The 18,071-nt window shown below is 42.3% G+C and overlaps 2 protein-coding genes across 3 annotated transcripts; one reads left to right on the top strand and one right to left on the bottom strand.

Moving 5' to 3' along the window:
• Positions 1–69: 69 nt before the first annotated feature.
• On the bottom strand, positions 70–2,271 carry LOC138946114 (zinc finger protein 239-like). Its single transcript, XM_070317618.1, has 4 exons — positions 2,226–2,271; positions 1,885–1,918; positions 1,493–1,590; positions 70–935 (listed from the first exon to the last, which is right to left on the bottom strand). The coding sequence occupies exons 1-4, from the start codon at positions 2,269–2,271 to the stop codon at positions 712–714; spliced, it is 402 nt and encodes a 133-aa protein (XP_070173719.1). The 3' UTR covers positions 70–711.
• Positions 2,272–7,372: 5,101 nt separating this feature from the next.
• On the top strand, positions 7,373–17,916 carry LOC138945954 (pseudouridine-5'-phosphatase-like). 2 transcript variants are annotated; one of them, XM_070317493.1, is made up of 6 exons: positions 7,373–7,494; positions 10,052–10,177; positions 14,374–14,466; positions 15,143–15,375; positions 15,820–16,004; positions 16,500–17,916. In XM_070317493.1, exons 1-5 carry the CDS (start codon positions 7,431–7,433, stop codon positions 16,000–16,002), a joined length of 699 nt encoding a protein of 232 aa, XP_070173594.1. In that variant the 5' UTR covers positions 7,373–7,430; the 3' UTR covers positions 16,003–16,004; positions 16,500–17,916. The 2 variants fall into 2 exon arrangements, with proteins under 2 accessions (XP_070173594.1, XP_070173593.1); XM_070317492.1 differs by having other exon boundaries at positions 15,820–17,916.
• Positions 17,917–18,071: the final 155 nt, after the last annotated feature.

Below are 18,071 nucleotides of genomic sequence, written 5' to 3'. Positions count from 1 at the left end.
TCACTTCCCTGTACTCTCTCTCTCTCTCTCTCTGACAAACACATACACACTCATGAGACAATGCACAAAACGAGTGAGCATGAACTTGAATTTTCCACTTCAGCAAGCAAACTTTCACCCAGAACTTTTGAGCTATTATTCTCATCACAAACTGATAAATGACTATTTGACAATCTAGTGAGGTCTATGCTATGGTGGTAAGTATCACAGAATAGCTAAAACAGAGTTCGATAGGCAGTAAGTTAATCCTTGCTTACTACATGGCATGAGGGTTTTGTTTTACAAGTTGGCTATCTTAAAACCTTTTTAGTAGACCCTAACTTCTTGCGTGGAAGCAAGAAAATGGTGCAAGTGAAGTCCTCTGAGGACACAGTATGGAAGTGTTATCTGCTGGTGAGGTCAAGACTGTCACAGATTGTCTTTTGTGCATCATTAAAAACATGAAAATCTGATTTTTTTGCACCCCTCTCCTTCTAAAACAGAATACAAGACCCAGCTGAGGAAGAAGAGGGTAAAATCTGAACGATGAAAGACACAATTAGCACCTATAAGCACAAGAAATACGTTAATTGACACTCAGTTTAGTTTCTCTGAAAGCTGCACGCTACAAAAATTTAAATCAGTCTAAGCTCAACAACTGAAGTTCCAGTTTGAACACAATCCCAGCTTTGAACAGCCGTCTTGGTCACCGTAGTTGTCGTCTCGGATTCATTACAACTCGATGACTGATTTTTCACCACGAGGAGTCACTGTTGCAGATGACCCACAAGCGTCTTTTGCTTGCTCTGGTGCTGTGGGTTGTGGTGTAGGCTTGTTCTTGTGAGGTGTGTTGCCGTTGTTCTTGTTGGTGGTGGTGTGGATATGACCATGCATTTTGAGGGAACTGGATTGACTGAAACTTTTGTTGCACACTTCACAGGTGTAAGGTTTCTCTCCTGCAAGAAGATGTGCCGATTCAGTTTTATGTTACATTAAACTTCAAAAGAACAGCCAACTTCACAAAAATATTACCTCACACACACACACACCAGAGAACCATTCAGGTGACAGGAAGAAGCATTTTTTCCTCAATGAGACTCAGATTTACATTTTGCTGCCGCTACTTCCCATTCAACCTCACACCAACCCCCCCCATCCACCCCCAAAAACCACCCCCAAAAATCAAACAAAACTGAGCAATCATATTCTCAGAAAATGCACACAGATCATGCTTATATATCCTTAGAATGTTTCGAAAACTGAAACAATGTGCAGTTTTATTATTATTAGTGAGTATTTCTACGCACATACCCTCCCAGAGGGGAGGCTCATGGCGTTTACAATATGCCGTGTGAGATGGAATTTTTTACACAATATATCACGCATTCACATCGGCCAGTAAATCTCAAGCGTGTTAGGCGAGTATATACTTTTCACGGCCTATTATTCCAAGTCACACGGGTATTTGGTGGACATTTTTATATATGTCTATACAATTCTGCTGTTTCATTACCTGTGTGAATCCGCGTGTGGCGCAGAAGGCAACTGCTGTCAAGAAAACCCGCCCCACATTCACCGCACTTGTAAGGACGTTCTGAGGCGTGCACTCTTCTGGAAAGAAGAGGGTTTACTTTCATAACTACATGTATTTTGCTGTAACAGACATAACTAGCCTAAATAGCCACAACCTAACAAAATGATCACTCTTATGGTATTTCTGACCCTGTTCAGATGTATGGCTGTAATCTCTCTTTCTCTCTCTCTCTCAATCTCTCTCTCTCTCCAACATACAGGCACACAATTTGGATATTCAAACTGTATTGGCAGAACAAAGCTCTGTGACAAATATCACAGCTGAATGTCTGCTGTTCACACACACACACACACACACACAAATTTTCACACCTGTGGATAGTCAAACAGCACAGCTGAATGGCTGCTGTTCACACACACACACACAAACCATTTTCACACCTGTGGATAGTCAAACAGTATTGGTGTGAAAAAGCTGTGTGACAAATATCACAGCTGAATGGCTGCTGTTCACACACACACACATGCACACAAACAGACACACAAAACATTTTCACACCTGTGGATAGTCAAACTGTATTGGCGTGAAAAAGCTGTGTGACAAATATCACAGCTGAATGGCCGCTGTTCTGTGTGAGTGCGAAGGTGGTCACTGTAAGATCCGCGCTGAGCAAACTTGGCGCCACATGTGCCACAGGTATGTGGCTTTTCACCTGTGTGGCTTCGCTTGTGAATCACCAAGTTGTAGGCCTGTAACATTTCAGAACCATTGCGGTTTTAAAACTCGAGATTTTATTTTCAATTCAAATTCATTATACTGTGGGCTGTTTAGTCTACACTTTTTATATTTTCTTTATTTAAAAAAATTTCAACTGAGCACAAAGAGCACCCAGGCTGTTCATTTCTTGAATGTGACCAAGTGGAGGGGTGGTCTTACCCCATGTAACAGCCAGGCTGTTCATTTCTTGAATGTGACCAAGTGGAGGGATGGTCTTACCCCATGTAACAGCCAGGCTGTTCATTTCTTGAATGTGACCAAGTGGAGGGATGGTCTTACCCCATGTAACAGCCAGGCTGTTCATTGTTGGCATGTGACCAAGTGGAGGGATGGTCTTATCCCATGTAACAGCCAGGCTGTTCATTTCTTGAATGTGACCAAGTGGAGGGATGGTCTTACCCCATGTAACAGCCAGGCTGTTCATTTCTTGAATGTGACCAAGTGGAGGGATGGTCTTACCCCATGTAACAGCCAGGCTGTTCATTTCTTGAATGTGACCAAGTGGAGGGATGGTCTTATCCCAAGTAACAGCCAGGCTGTTCATTTCTTGAATGTGACCCAGTGGAGGGATGGTCTTATCCCATGTAACAGCCAGGCTGTTCATTTCTTGAATGTGACCAAGTGGAGGGATGGTCTTATCCCATGTAACAGCCAGGCTGTTCATTTCTTGAATGTGACCAAGTGGAGGGATGGTCTTATCCCATGTAACAGCCAGGCTGTTCATTTCTTGAATGTGACCAAGTGGAGGGATGGTCTTATCCCATGTAACAGCCAGGCTGTTCATTTCTTGAATGTGACCCAGTGGAGGGATGGTCTTATCCCATGTAACAGCCAGGCTGTTCATTTCTTGAATGTGACCAAGTGGAGGGATGGTCTTATCCCATGTAACAGCCAGGCTGTTCATTTCTTGAATGTGACCAAGTGGAGGGATGGTCTTACCCCATGTAACAGCCAGGCTGTTCATTTCATGAATGTGACCAAGTGGAGGGATGGTCTTACCCCATGTAACAGCCAGGCTGTTCATTTCATGAATGTGACCAAGTGGAGGGATGGTCTTACCCCATGTAACAGCCAGGCTGTTCATTTCTTGAATGTGACCAAGTGGAGGGATGGTCTTACCCCATGTAACAGCCAGGCTGTTCATTTCTTGAATGTGACCAAGTGGAGGGATGGTCATACGCCATGTAACAGCCAGGCTGTTCATTTCTTGAATGTGACCAAGTGGAGGGATGGTCTTATCCCATGTAACAGCCAGGCTGTTCATTTCTTGAATGTGACCCAGTGGAGGGATGGTCTTATCCCATGTAGCAGCCAGGTTGTTCATTTCTTGAATGTGACCAAGTGGAGGGATGGTCTTATCCCATGTAACAGCCAGGCTGTTCATTTCTTGAATGTGACCAAGTGGAGGGATGGTCTTATCCCATGTAACAGCCAGGCTGTTCATTTCTTGAATGTGACCAAGTGGAGGGATGGTCTTATCCCATGTAACAGCCAGGCTGTTCATTTCTTGAATGTGACCCAGTGGAGGGATGGTCTTATCCCATGTAACAGCCAGGCTGTTCATTTCTTGAATGTGACCAAGTGGAGGGATGGTCTTATCCCATGTAACAGCCAGGCTGTTCATTTCTTGAATGTTACCAAGTGGAGGGATGGTCTTACCCCATGTAACAGCCAGGCTGTTCATTTCTTGAATGTGACCAAGTGGAGGGATGGTCTTATCCCATGTAACAGCCAGGCTGTTCATTTCTTGAATGTGACCAAGTGGAGGGATGGTCTTATCCCATGTAACAGCCAGGCTGTTCATTTCATGAATGTGACCAAGTGGAGGGATGGTCTTACCCCATGTAACAGCCAGGCTGTTCATTTCATGAATGTGACCAAGTGGAGGGATGGTCTTACCCCATGTAACAGCCAGGCTGTTCATTTCATGAATGTGACCAAGTGGAGGGGTGGTCTTACCCCATGTAACAGCCAGGCTGTTCATTTCTTGAATGTGACCAAGTGGAGGGATGGTCTTACCCCATGTAACAGCCAGGCTGTTCATTTCTTGAATGTGACCAAGTGGAGGGATGGTCTTATCCCCAGTGGAGGGATGGTCTTATCCCCAGTGGAGGGGTGGTCTTATCCCCAGTGGAGGGGTGGTCTTATCCCCAGTGGAGGGATGGTCTTATCCCCAAGTGGAGGGATGGTCTTATCCCCAGTGGAGGGATGGTCTTATCCCCAAGTGGAGGGATGGTCTTATCCCCAGTGGAGGGATGGTCTTATCCCCAAGTGGAGGGATGGTCTTATCCCCAGTGGAGGGATGGTCTTATCCCCAAGTGGAGGGATGGTCTTATCCCCAGTGGAGGGATGGTCTTATCCCCAAGTGGAGGGATGGTCTTATCCCCAAGTGGAGGGATGGTCTTATCCCCAAGTGGAGGGATGGTCTTATCCCCAAGTGGAGGGATGGTCTTATCCCCAAGTGGAGGGATGGTCTTATCCCCAAGTGGAGGGATGGTCTTATCCCCAGTGGAGGGATGGTCTTATCCCCAGTGGAGGGATGGTCTTATCCCCAAGTGGAGGGATGGTCTTATCCCCAAGTGGAGGGATGGTCTTATCCCCAAGTGGAGGGATGGTCTTATCCCCAAGTGGAGGGATGGTCTTATCCCCAAGTGGAGGGATGGTCTTATCCCCAAGTGGAGGGATGGTCTTATCCCCAAGTGGAGGGATGGTCTTATCCCCAGTGGAGGGATGGTCTTATCCCCAAGTGGAGGGATGGTCTTATCCCCAAGTGGAGGGATGGTCTTATCCCCAAGTGGAGGGATGGTCTTATCCCCAAGTGGAGGGATGGTCTTATCCCCAAGTGGAGGGATGGTCTTATCCCCAAGTGGAGGGATGGTCTTATCCCATGCACAAGCTTGGCCAGATAAGAGATGGCGAGCCAAAGAGTTTTCACGAGGGGCGTGCATTTAATTTTCGCCAGTCTCGGTTATCGACTACACACGGAAGACATCGTGGGGCCGTGCAGACCCATGCTTCTCAAAGATGCACGCTTTTCCTTCTTTAAGAAACATGGGTCCGCACGGCCCCACGATGTTTGTAGTCTAAATTTGACCTCGTTTTATTATTTTTATTACTTCTCCCTGAAATTTTAGGACATAAGAGCTTTTTAGGTGCCTCAGGCATTCTTAAAAGTTCATTAAAAAAATTTGAACTAGTTTAAGAGTTATTTGCAATTAAACACCCTTCTGGGTCCACACGGACCCACGACCACCGGCGAAGGTTAACATATCTTACCTGCCTGAAAGCAGCACTACACTCGTCACACCTGTGTGGTTTCTCACTACTGTGGACCAGAATGTCTTTTCAAGATGCTGTTGTCAGTGAAGCTTTTCCCACATTCTGGACACTTGAATGAGAGTACATCTGAAAAAATAGGACAGCAAAAAATTAAATGAATACAGGCGAAAAGGTCAACGAACAGTACCCAAATCTTAAAATAAAGAACACATTTTCTTTCCTTGTCTTTTTATTCATTTAGATAGCTGGTTAATATATATGTCAAGTGCTCCTTCTGACTCTCATTTCCCAGTATTGGCGTTAACCGGTATTAACCGGTATTTTACCAGTTGAAACGAGAAAATACCAGAACAAAATTGGCTGCCGGTATGACCTACCGGTGGATTTTTAGAACTACCGGGGTTTTTTGGCTGGTAAAACAATAAAATCAGTACTCTGAGTTGGACTCTTACTTGTTCCAATGACCTGCCTACCATTTTATTTTCGACGGTTTGCATCATAAAAGTTTGCGTACCGGTTTGAACAAATACTAGCGCCATCACTGATTTCCTGAAATGGAGAAATATAATATATATATATATATGCATTCCCACGAGCACACACACAATGTGGCTTACTAGAAGCAGATCAGCACAAGTGAAACCTTAACCAATCAAACTCTGCTCTCTCTTCTCTTAAATTACTTTCAATGAATCAACAAAAAGCATAGCATCTTACAACACATGCATACAAACCTGTATGACTTTTCATATGCCTGTCTAGGAGTCGCTGCTTTGTGAAAGACACCCCACACTTTCTGCATACTTTTCCTGTTTCTCTGTCTCCAGGCTTCTTGGTAATGGTACAGTCAATTTTTATGCAGGTGGAGTCTTGTCTAGGTACATCTGCACCTGAAATGTCATTAGAAGTACTCTCCACATATGAGCCAATTACTGCTGCACCTGAAGAATTTGCAGGAGACACTGTGGAATGTTCATCTGCAAGGGAGGGAACTGTGAGTGTGACTGTGTACTCCATGTGGTTGACAGCTGACACTGATTTTGTCTTGTCTCCCCTTGTTTTTAATGATAGGCAGTGGTGCACTGTAGTGCTGAAACAAATCAATTGCATACTTCACAGAAAGGCTTAAAAGTAAAAGTCACTTTACTTATTTCCAAGACACAATTTTCCATATCTCAGTATTTTACTTACCATATTTTAAACCATCAATTGCGACCTAATTTTATCCATCTGGGACTGTGGTCAGTACATGTATGGTACAACTTTAATGACACTCTTACTCTTAGGTTTCTCGGTCAGAAAATGGTCAATGTCATTTTTACTTTTAGTTAGTCAACTAATGACTGACTATTACATGCATATATATAGAAGTCTGAATATTCCTGGGGTTGCAGATACATTAAAAAGGCTGCTTCAAAGCTTTTAGCACAAGGACCTACCGTGCACTGCTGCAAAAATGCCTTCCTTCACCCTTTGCTGCGTTATTTACTGAGAACAAGAACAAGCAAACACGGGCACATCCCAACCTGACACTGTTTTACTTTTAGCCCAGTGTGCTGTTGCTTTCCTTTCGGCTTTCCGTATCAATCAGCCAAAAACGACTGTAAATGCAGGGAGTTTGAGAAATTCCTGTTAGTGTTTACCTATTCAATGCACCCGATCGTTCGTTGACTTGTTACGGAACGCTGCAAACCCACACAAACTCTCGCAACATTGACGTCTTAGATTGAAACGCGACACCGGAGATACTACTCCCGGGGTGAAATCAACTTTCAGTCTGAAAGAAGCTAAAGCTAGCAGCAAATCCTCAAATGGCACTGAACGCTGTCTGAATAATACCCACTTCCGGTTGAAAGTGAAAATGGCGCTGTCCACACCTGCCAAAATCACACACATCATTTTTGATGTGGATGGCCTTTTGATAGGTATGTCAGAACGCTGTATTCTCACAATTAAACGCTTTTCAAACATTTAATACTGTGATAAAATTGTTTTAGAGATCACGTCATCCGAAGCTTTCTGCAAGCAGGTTGAAAAGTCTCTGCTTTCAGCTCCAGAGCAGACGACATGGATGATGGAGACAAGTAACCTCCTCGTCTCCCTGCTCCTTCTTCTTCTTCCTCTCTTGTTACATTTAGTCAAGTTTTGACTAAATGTTTTAACATAGAGGGGGGAATCGAGACGAGGGTCGTGGTGTATGTGTGTCTGTCTGTCTGTCTGTGTGTGTGTGTAGAGCGATTCAGACTAAACTACTGGTTCTGCTTCCTGATCCAGAGATGGGTCGGGCTTCTTCAGATACACATTTTTAGTTCGTGGATGAAAGTAAAGTTGTGTGTCCCAATTTCAAACTGGGGAATTGAACTTCCCCACTGCATCAACGTTTAATGTCAACAGAATTATAACTCTCACTGTATGGCATATATATTCATATAGCTCAAGTAGAATCTTGATGACATTAAATCTTATCGACTCAGAATCTGCTTTGTTTCTCAGAGTACAACTACAAAGGGACCGGTAATCTTGAACTTTAGTGTGTTAAATTCATAGCTCAGAATCCAGTTGCATTCTTTACTAATTTTTGATACAAGTCCCTGTAATCAAGCCAAAGAACATTTTGTCGTGAAATTAATTGAAGGATTGAGCTCCAAACTTAAGCATAATCAGAGACATAGTATGTCTCTGGCATAATGAATTAATTTGGTTGTTTGATCGGCGAAAATAGCGTACGTTGTCAGTCAAGGGACATCATTTACACGATCGAGTTGCCTCCCCTCCACCCCTACGGATATTTCCTTCTTTGACACATGTAAACGAAATGCATTCGTACAGTTCATCGGAGTTCATTCCGTGACTTCAAAGGGATCTAAAATGACTTGTTATGCTTACAAGTGCATGTTCTGCAAATTTGGAGGCTTAAATGGCTCTGAATTCTGAGCTTTGAATTTAACACACTAAAGTTCAAGATTACAAAGGGGCCTAACCACGAATGTAAAGGTCCACTACTGACAGGAAGATTGGTTTGGGACACTTAACTGGAATATTTTAGTGTCATAGATGATCTAACTGCTTTCAAAGCAAGGCATGTTACTAAATTGAGTTGTGTCCCTTCGGTTTCAAGTGAATATGCAGGGATGAGAAAGTTCATAAACTTCCACTAGCCGAAGGACCATGATCACTTTATAAATTCACTAGCCCACAGACATTTTGACTCGCCCATTTATTTATTTATTTATTTATTTGATGCAATTTATATCGTGCACATATATCTCAACCACGGATTCAAGGCGCAGGGATTTTATTTATGCCGTGTGAGATGGAATTTTTTACACAATATATTAGCATTCACATCGGCCAGCAAACCTCAAGCCTATTAAAGCGAGCATTCACCTTTCACGGCCTATTATTCCAAGTCACACGGGTATTTGGTGGACATTTTTATCTATGCCTATACAATTTTGCCAGGAAAGACCCTTTTGTCAATCGTGGGATCTTTAACGTGCACACCCCAATGTAGTGTACACGAAGGGACCTCGGTTTTTCGTCTCATCCGAAAGACTAGCACTTGAACCCACCACCTAGGTTAGAAAAGGGGGGAGAAAATTGCTAACGCCCTGACCCAGGGTCGAACTCGCAACCTCTCGCTTCCGAGGCAAGTGTGTTTACCACTCGGCCACCCAGACCTCAACTATTTCCCCCTGACAAAGGTTGTCTCTCTATAAACACACTTTCAAGGGTTAAGACAAAAAAGTTAGTCAAACCAATTGAATAAGAGGTGAAGCCTTCAAGGCTCACGTAAGAAATCGACAAACAGTAACACAAACTCAATCACTCCGTCACACACACACACACACAGTAAGCATAGGTGACACTGTGCAAGAAAGCGAGACACTAGATCTAGATCTGTCTTGGCGAACGACAAGAAGAAGAAGAATCTAGATCTGTCTGTCTGCATGTAGCCTGTAACTTACAGGGACACGACTGCCAACTAGTCTCGGCCCGCTCAAAATAACAATGACCGAGACTTTCAGTAATTCCTTCGCGTGACGTCTAACCCTCTTACGTCATAATGTGACGTCTTCAAATGACGAAATGTTAAAGTTTCTGCCACAGACATACACACGCACACACACACGCATAGATAGACAAAGTTACGATCGCATAGGCTACACTTACGTGAGCCAATAAGCAGGTACAAAAAGTTATTAGCAACTGAGATATATCTTGCAATAGTACCAAAGTGAATAACTGTACAGTTGACTGGAAACCACTACTTCAGAAGTTGACCAACTTACCTCTCACCCACAGGGCAAATGATAAAAAAAAATTCAATGCATAGCAAAATTTGTACTGGCCTTCCTGTAGCTCTTTATTTTAAAAGTGTCTGTAATGTGAGGAACCAGATCAATGTTTTGAAGCAAACATACTATTATATTATATTTTTGATAAAATCATCATCAATTAATGTGTCAATTTTGTTTTCAGATACAGAAAGCATTTACACAAAAGTTATATCGGACTTATGTGCCCAGTACGGCAAAAAGTTCACATGGGAAATGAAAGCACAGCAGATGGGACAAACAGAGCTGAAAGCAGCCAATGTTATCATCAGTGAGTATGGTATTCAATATAGATTCTTTTTTGTTCTGTTTCATTACTTAATCATCCCAATGTTGGGAAATTAGGGTCACTTCCTTGCAATGGGAAGCTAAGGCCAAAAAAAAATAGGTCTGTTTACGGTAACATAGGGTGAAAAAATAGGGTCGGTAGGTCGGCTTTTTTTTCTCAATTTTTTTCTTCTATTTTTTTCCCCCTCTCTATAATGTTTCACAGTTCATTTCTTCTCATCAATCCCTGTTTTTGCCTGTTGAAAAACGTTAATGATACTAAAACTCGCTGGATAGGTACTGATAATTTTCACCCCATCCTTTTCATGACAACATTTATCAAGCTTTACAGCTAGCGGGTGGCGAACACCACTGCGTGCATCCATTTTGAAAGGAAGTAACACGAGTGACGACCCTTTACTCCTAACAGTACTTTGAGCTTACCTCCCTTCTGTCGTCTGCTGTTTGAGCGCAAACCGCTCTATTTTGGATGCGGGTTTTTTTTTTTTTTTTTTTTTTTTTTTTTTTTTTCAGACGATCCAAAAAAAAGATTAGGGTCGGGCCTAAAAACTAGGGTCGGTCGGGTTACCGTAAACAGACATTTTTTTTTGGCCTAACAGGACCAGGAGTTGCGCTACCCACGTGTGTACATGTCTATGTGAAATGAGCCACCTGCACTAATGGCAGAATGACAAAGGTCTTTTACGTGCCACAGTGCTGACACAGGGTGGGACACGGATACTGTCTCTGAGTCGTCACATAAAGTTAACCTTAGCTGTGTCCCTCTTAGTCCGGATTCGACACCAGGGGCCCCAGGATCACGAGGAATTTAGACATAATTATCTGCACCTTTACTGTAATTTACACAGGAAGTTTGTAATAATAAATAAAAAATCCCGCAGCTTGGCTTATACTTTATGGTTTAAACTGTTTTATTCAACGTTTGTGCATTATTTACAAAAAAATGCATATAGAGTAAACAACAACAAGCATAATGCTTATAGTGGTGTTTACAGTTTTCTAGAAAAATACATATAAATGGCGGCTATTGTACAGTTTAAATGAAAAGCAAGCAAACATGAAAAGAAAATTGAATGAAAATTGTACATCAAAACAAAAATCCGTTTAAGAATACATATATAATATTTATGGTATTAGCGAGTAAGAGATAGAGGGAGGGAGGGAGGGAGAGAGAGGGAGGGAGAGAGAGAGAGAGAGAGAGAGAGAGAGAGAGAGAGAGAGAGAGACATAAAATAGAGAGAGAGAGAGAGAGAGAGAGAGAGAGAGAGAGAGAGAGAGAGAAAGAGAGAGAGAGAGAGAGACGAGTAGACGTATCGATTGTGCTTTCACTTTACATGTTTATCTGTTCGAAACGGCGGGACTGTCCAATAAATTCCTGTACTGTTAAACAGATTTTTTTGTTAATTTTTGTTTGCAAGGAGGGGTTTCCATGAAGTAGAATATCTGTGTGTATGAGGTTGTTGGTTAGTTTGTTGATTGTGTTGTTTCTTGCAGCTAAGTGTAAACGGCATTCTAGTAAAAAGTGTGTTGCAGTTTCTGTTCCATCACCACAGTCGCATACGCTGTTTTCCGCAAGGTGTCGCTCAACTAAGTCTTTCTTTAGATCACTAATTTTAAGTCTCATTTTTGTGTGAATTATTTGTGTTTGTCGACTGCCACTGTAGAAGTAAATGGGAATTTGTGTGTCGTCTTTTGTTAAGTAATGTTTAAATTCCCCGAGGGAGTCGGTTAACTGTATTGTTCAGGTAGTTGGTTCCAGAGTACTGTTGTCGAAGGAAAAAAGGATGTTTTGTACGTTTCTGTTCGATGTGGGGGTATACTTTGTTCTAAGGGGCGGCGTCTGTGGTAGGGGTTGTTGGCTGCTACGAGAGGTGGGAGTGCTGCTTGTAGGTATGGGGGGGTCTTGTCGTGAATAATATTATGGAACATTGTTAGTTTATGACGGTTACGCCTTTCAGATAATGATTGGAGTCCAGATTCTCCGTAAAGCTTTAACACTTTCGCGACGGGACACTGATAAATCAGTACCAGCGCTGACACGCCCATGGACGGGACGCGCATTTTTCAGTACCAGCCATAGAGGGTACACGACTCGTGATTGCTTCCCGGTTTTTGAAGCTTGCAAATAAATTGAGTTGTTTCCCTTGATACACTTGGCGTCCCCTTCTGCCATTTGCAAATCCGCCTGATTTGTGTGCGTTTTTGAGGAAAAAAAATGAATCAAAGGCGAGCCTTGTCTCGGGAGGAGATTCTCCGGATGTTGGACCTAGAGGATCCCGTAGAGCATGATTCGGACGTATCGTTTTCGCCTCACGAAAGCGATACAAGCAGTGAAAGTAAGGAAGAAACAGTCCCGTTGTTGCTAGTACGAGTCGGCAAACTACACGTGGTTGGCGGTGATACTGCTAGACGAACATGTATCTCGGAATCGTGCAGGAGCTATGGGGGCGTGGCAGCACTGATAACAATGGATGGCTGGAGCCTTCAAATCCTTTTGGAATTGTTCATAGGTGTACAGTTGGTACATGTACTTTGTTGTGAAAATGTGACTTATATTCAATATGGATTACCTAGACATCATTTGGTGAGTGTTAGATCTACAGTTTTGTTTCATTTGAGTCAGGATGCTGTGAGTGAATGCGTGATTTGCTTGTTTTTTTCTTTGTACTGTCTCCTTATTTCTGTGTACAATGTTAACAATATTTCAGCTAATTCATAGGTTTTACACCTAGTTTGGTTATAACATTATGTATGATACTTTCTGTTAAAAAATAACTTTTAACAAGAAGGGCAAAGCCCATACGACTCACATGCTTTACACATTTTTCCTACCAAAATACATGTGACCTTGACCAGGTCATCCAAGGTCATGCAACACAAAGCTGTTAATTCAAGACATAGGAAGTACAATGGTGCTTATTGGCTCTTTCTACCATGAGATATGGTCACTTTTAGTGGTTCACTACCTTATTTTGGTCACATTTCATAAGGGTCAAAGTGACCTTGACCTTGATCATATGTGACCGAATGTGTCTCATGATGAAAGCATAACATGTGCCCCACATAATTTTTAAGTTTGAAACAGTTATCTTCCATAGTTCAGGGTCAAGGTCACTTCAAAATATGTATACAATCCAACTTTGAAGAGCTCCTGTGACCTTGACCTTGAAGCAAGGTAAACCAAACTGGTATCAAAAGATGGGGCTTACTTTGCCCTATATATCATATATAGGTGAGGTATTGAATCTCAAAAACTTCAGAGAAAATGGGAAAAATATGAAAAATAGCTGTTTTTTAGGCAACATTTATGGCCCCTGCGACCTTGACCTTGAAGCAAGGTCAAGATGCTATGTATGTTTCTTGGGGCCTTGTCATCATACACCATCTTGCCAAATTTGGTACTGATAGACTGAATAGTGTCCAAGAAATATCCAACGTTAAAGTTTTCCGGACGGACGTCCGGACGTCCGGACGGACGGACGGACGGACGGACGACTCGGGTGAGTACATAGACTCACTTTTGCTTCGCATGTGAGTCAAAAAAAACACACACAAAAAAACGTTAAAAAACACAAATTATCCCCCTTTCACCCCCCTTTGCTAAAACAAATCGCGTGACAAACTTATAAATAGCACGACTGAACTGGGCATCCATTTTTGAATTAGTACACAAAATTTGGTGGTGATTGGACTTAATTCAAGCTTGCTAGACAGATTTCTTTACAGTTACTGATTTTTGGGAAGTTTCTTGGTGGCAAGCTTGGGCAGGCAGGACGTAAACGCCGTGGCAGTGCTAGTCTCAATAGTGTTAAATGACTGGTTCCGCGGACAGCTCCGATGATTGTTCGTATTGCATCAAGGTTTAACTTTTCGAGTTCATCTGTTAGGGTTTTGCTACAATTGTCCCATACTATGTCACAATAATCAAAGTGTGGTAGAATGAAGGATTTAAACATAATTTCCAATGATTTTATCTACCCGATTTTAATTTCCAGTAAAAAATTATACTTTTCCAGCCTGTTTACATCCTTCTCAGTTTTCTTGAATTTAGAACATTGTGAATGGTAATAATGCCCTGTTACTTTTAATTTGTCAAGCACTCCTCTTTTAATTTTAGTATCCAGCATTCTTTGCTTCTTTGTTGTGTTCTTTAATTTGCACTCTTGTTCGTGTTATCAGATGGACTGCAACTTCCATTGACTCCAGAAGAGTACCTCAGTCGCTGCAATGATAAATTTGAGCACCTTTTTCCGACAACACCACTTATGCCTGGTAGGTTTATTGCTGTTACCGTTTTAAAGGACATGTCTTTGCTCATATTAGATTGCATCTTTGATGAGAACTTTTCGCTCTTGATTTAAAAAATATAGTTACCCAAAATACAAGAAACTTCAGCATGTAGTTTGGAAATGCCAGCCACAAATCAAACAATAGTAGTGTTTGTGTATGAATGTTTAAGAGAGAGAGCTAGATGTAATTACACCCCCGGTATAGGGGTGTGTATAGGTTTCGGTCGATGTGTTTGTTTGTTTGTTTGTTTGTTTGTGTGTTTGTTTGTGTGTTTGTGTTCGCATATAGATCTCAAGAATGAACGGACCGATCGTCACCAAACTTGGTGAACAGGTTCTATACATTCCTGAGACGGTCCTTACAAAAATTGGGACCAGTCAAACACACGGTTAGGGAGTTATTGGTGGATTAAAATTATACAAGGACTTATACAGGGACATATTAATGGTCAAAGGGAAATAGCCATTCTCACTCAGTCACTGCCACCAACTGAGAAGGTTATTTCCCTTTGACGGGGGTGTTTTTCCTACCTCGGAGGAATTTCTTGTTCACTTTGTTCTGCTTGCCTGAAGTGCTAACGCTATCCTGTCTATTTCTCTCTTTTTTTCTCATATGTGAAGGCTTCTACTAACTAACTTCTTTCTCTTCACTTTGACAGGAGCAGAAAAGTTGGTGAGACACCTGCACATGCATGAAGTACCTATGGCGTTGGCCTCTGGTTCTAATAGCCACAACTTTGAGCTGAAAACACGCAACCACAAGGAGCTCTTTAGTCTTTTTTCACACGCTGTTCTCAGCAGCAGTGACCCAGAGGTGAAGCATGGGAAGCCTGCCCCTGATTGCTTTCTCATCTGTGCTGCAAGATTTGCCAACCCACCCAAACCAGAAAACGTAAGGGTACAATAGTTTGTGTGGAACTAGAAGATGTTTGGAGGTCTTTAAAGGGGGGTCCCACTGTACTGAACTATGAACCCAAAACCCAAGAAGTGTGAACTGGGAATAAAAGTCACAAATTTCATGACTGCAAAAGGTTTGCTAGATGTGCACTCTGTCACCTAAGAAAATTGTATTCAATTACAGTGGTACCTGCGATGAAAGGACACCCTTGGGACCATACAAAAGTGTCCCTACATTGCAGGTGGCCTTTCATGACAGGTATACTTTGGTCGAGATAACTTAAACAGGGACAAGAGGTGTCCTTTCAAGGGAGGTGTCCTCTCATGGGAGGGTCCACACATCGCAGGTACTGCTGTAGTGCATTTAAATCCTGGTGTTATGACAGTGCAGAATACCTGTTACTAGCCTTACCTGTTTTAAACTATTTTACCCAAACAGGCACTGGTGTTCGAGGATGCTCCAAACGGTGTAGAGGCGAGCTATGCTGCGGGCATGCCAGTGGTGTGGGTACCAGACGCTCAGGCTGACCATTCCCTGCTGAAGGACAAGGCTTGCCTCATCCTCGAATCCTTGGAACAGTTCAAACCTGAAGATTTTGGTCTTCCTCCTTACAACTCTTGATGGTAATCGCTGGATGAGATGTAGTTTGTGTGACACGGCTTGAAGTCGTGTTTTTTTATTTTTTATATAAATGCTCAGAAATTAATTTTGTATCGATTGTGGGATGAAAACTATCTGAATGTGTACAATGATTGTGGAATAAAATCTATCTGAATTTGTACAATGATTGTGGGATAAAATCTATCTGAATTTGTTTAGATTGTGGAATAAAATCTAACTGAATTTGATTAGATTGTGGGATATAAAAAACGCTCGCGCTGGACCCGAGTACTCTTCAGACTGGCTCGCTCCCCCAGTATGAAAGTTTTTGTCTTGTGCACGTTTAAGACCAAGTGATTGCTCTGTGTGAATTACAGGCATTCCCTTTGCTATATAAATACATTGCATGCGAGCCGAGGATGTGCGTGGTGACTGGCCTTTCTCTTTTATTTGATCACAGTGAAAAATATACTGCCGACCCTCTTCATAACTTAACAATATAAATGTCTGGTGCGCAGGTCTGTGGCTTCTTGATTCCAAAGTGCTCGTGCATGTCAAGGTCACAGCCTCTCTTTCCGTTCCAAGAGGTAAGAAGCCGGCTGGCTTCCCTTTCACTGTGCGCCACAGGCGTTTGACTTTAGATCGTAATGGCTTGAAACATCGAGCCCTTTTGATCTAAACTCAAATGCCTACAGTGCTAACTTCGCTCGTTCATAAAATGTGACCCTGTCACCTTTGCATGATTTTTATATTTTTACATTTTTCTAGAGAGTTTTTTATGCTCTATCCAGTGGTGAAAACCGTTTTAGAAAAGAGCGAAAACTGTTTGAGTTATAAGCCTGTGACTAAGGTGACCCTGACACTGTTACTAGACACTCCCCGGACTTTTATTAAGCCTAGCGCAGAACCGCGCGAGGTGACATGCGACTCATTTCGTGGTGGAGGGTCACAAATTAGGTCGCGCAGCACGCGAACTCAGTGGCACACACAGCGTATGTGTGCCGCTCAGGCTGGCCCAGTGTGACGCTGGCTGGCTGTTCTATCAGGCTGCCTGGCTGGCTGTTGCTCCGTGTGAATTCCTCCCACCGCCAAGTCGTTTTTGTGGTTTATTTCGCATTTAGGTCCCAGGTAACATTATGAAGTTTTAATACGATCAATCGGACCTATTATCAAGTTAGTGTATCAACTTTTGAACGAACTGCGCCCAGTAGTTTCCCAGCAATAAGCTGTTAAGTCGAGACAGACAGACAGACAGACACACACAATTAAAGTCTGTTGAGCCCAAGTACTAGCGTACTCGGGGAAAATCTATCTGAATGTGTACAATGATTGTGGAATAAAATCTATCTGAATTTTTATTATGATCATGGAATAAAATCTATCTGAATTTTTATTACGATCATGGGATAAAATCTGTTTGGAGTGGCTTTGGTTGCGGTATGTAGGTAGGTTTCAAATTATGCTCAGGTATATGACAGTCTCAGTCTGCCGCAAAAACAATGTGCATCTGCTGAAGTCATTCAACTTTTCATGGTCACGCAGACTGCTCATGTTGATCTCAGATATGTTAAATTGTAATTTCTGCATGTTTTGTGTATGCCGATATCCAAGGGTCCAAATGATTATGGGTGAATTCCAACAATTTGATAAGCATTCGGGCAGTCAATGCAGTGTCTGAACAAAACGAATGTCTTGACCAAGAAATACTGCACATCATGATGGCATTGGTGGCTCCAAAATCATTTCATATGCAGTCGTTATGAAATAATTAAGTAGCTGCCAACTGGGGAAAGCTGATCCTTTAACGTCTGTTTTGTTAGTTGCCAGTAAGTGGATCAGTGTGATTGGTTTGAATGAAAATGTTAATTGATTATGCAGAAAGAGTTGCTGTATAAAATTATCAATGATTTGGAATAAATCAAATGGATGAATGCACTTTACCAGTCTTGGAATTGTTGGCTTGAAATGAAGGTACATACTTTCCCCCCAACATCCACATGCCAGATGCATAGTGAGGACTGTGTGTATGTGTGTGAAAGCATGTATGCATCCATTTCCTAGCATGCTCAGCCTCAGTCACTCATAAATGC

This window comes from Littorina saxatilis, linkage group LG13 (assembly GCF_037325665.1).
Source record: "Littorina saxatilis isolate snail1 linkage group LG13, US_GU_Lsax_2.0, whole genome shotgun sequence".
Taxonomy (NCBI): Eukaryota; Metazoa; Mollusca; class Gastropoda; order Littorinimorpha; family Littorinidae; genus Littorina; species Littorina saxatilis.
This window is presented reverse-complemented; position numbering and strand designations above follow the sequence as displayed.

What these genes read in the sequence shown, in the direction of transcription:
- LOC138945954 (XM_070317493.1), top strand. Translation starts at nt 7,431, where the DNA reads ATGGCGCTGTCCACACCTGCCAAAATCACACACATCATTTTTGATGTG. An exon ending in TGTGGATGGCCTTTTGATAG is followed by an intron (nt 7,495 to 10,051) that starts GTATGTCAGAAC and finishes TTTTGTTTTCAG; the next exon opens with ATACAGAAAGCATTTACACA. An exon ending in AGCAGCCAATGTTATCATCA is followed by an intron (nt 10,178 to 14,373) that starts GTGAGTATGGTA and finishes TCGTGTTATCAG; the next exon opens with ATGGACTGCAACTTCCATTG.
- LOC138946114 (XM_070317618.1), bottom strand. Translation starts at nt 2,271, where the DNA reads ATGTTACAGGCCTACAACTTGGTGATTCACAAGCGAAGCCACACAG. An exon ending in TGCTGTTTGACTATCCACAG is followed by an intron (nt 1,591 to 1,884) that starts GTGTGAAAATTT and finishes TCTTCTTTCCAG; the next exon opens with AAGAGTGCACGCCTCAGAAC. An exon ending in CCACACGCGGATTCACACAG is followed by an intron (nt 936 to 1,492) that starts GTAATGAAACAG and finishes ATCTTCTTGCAG; the next exon opens with GAGAGAAACCTTACACCTGT.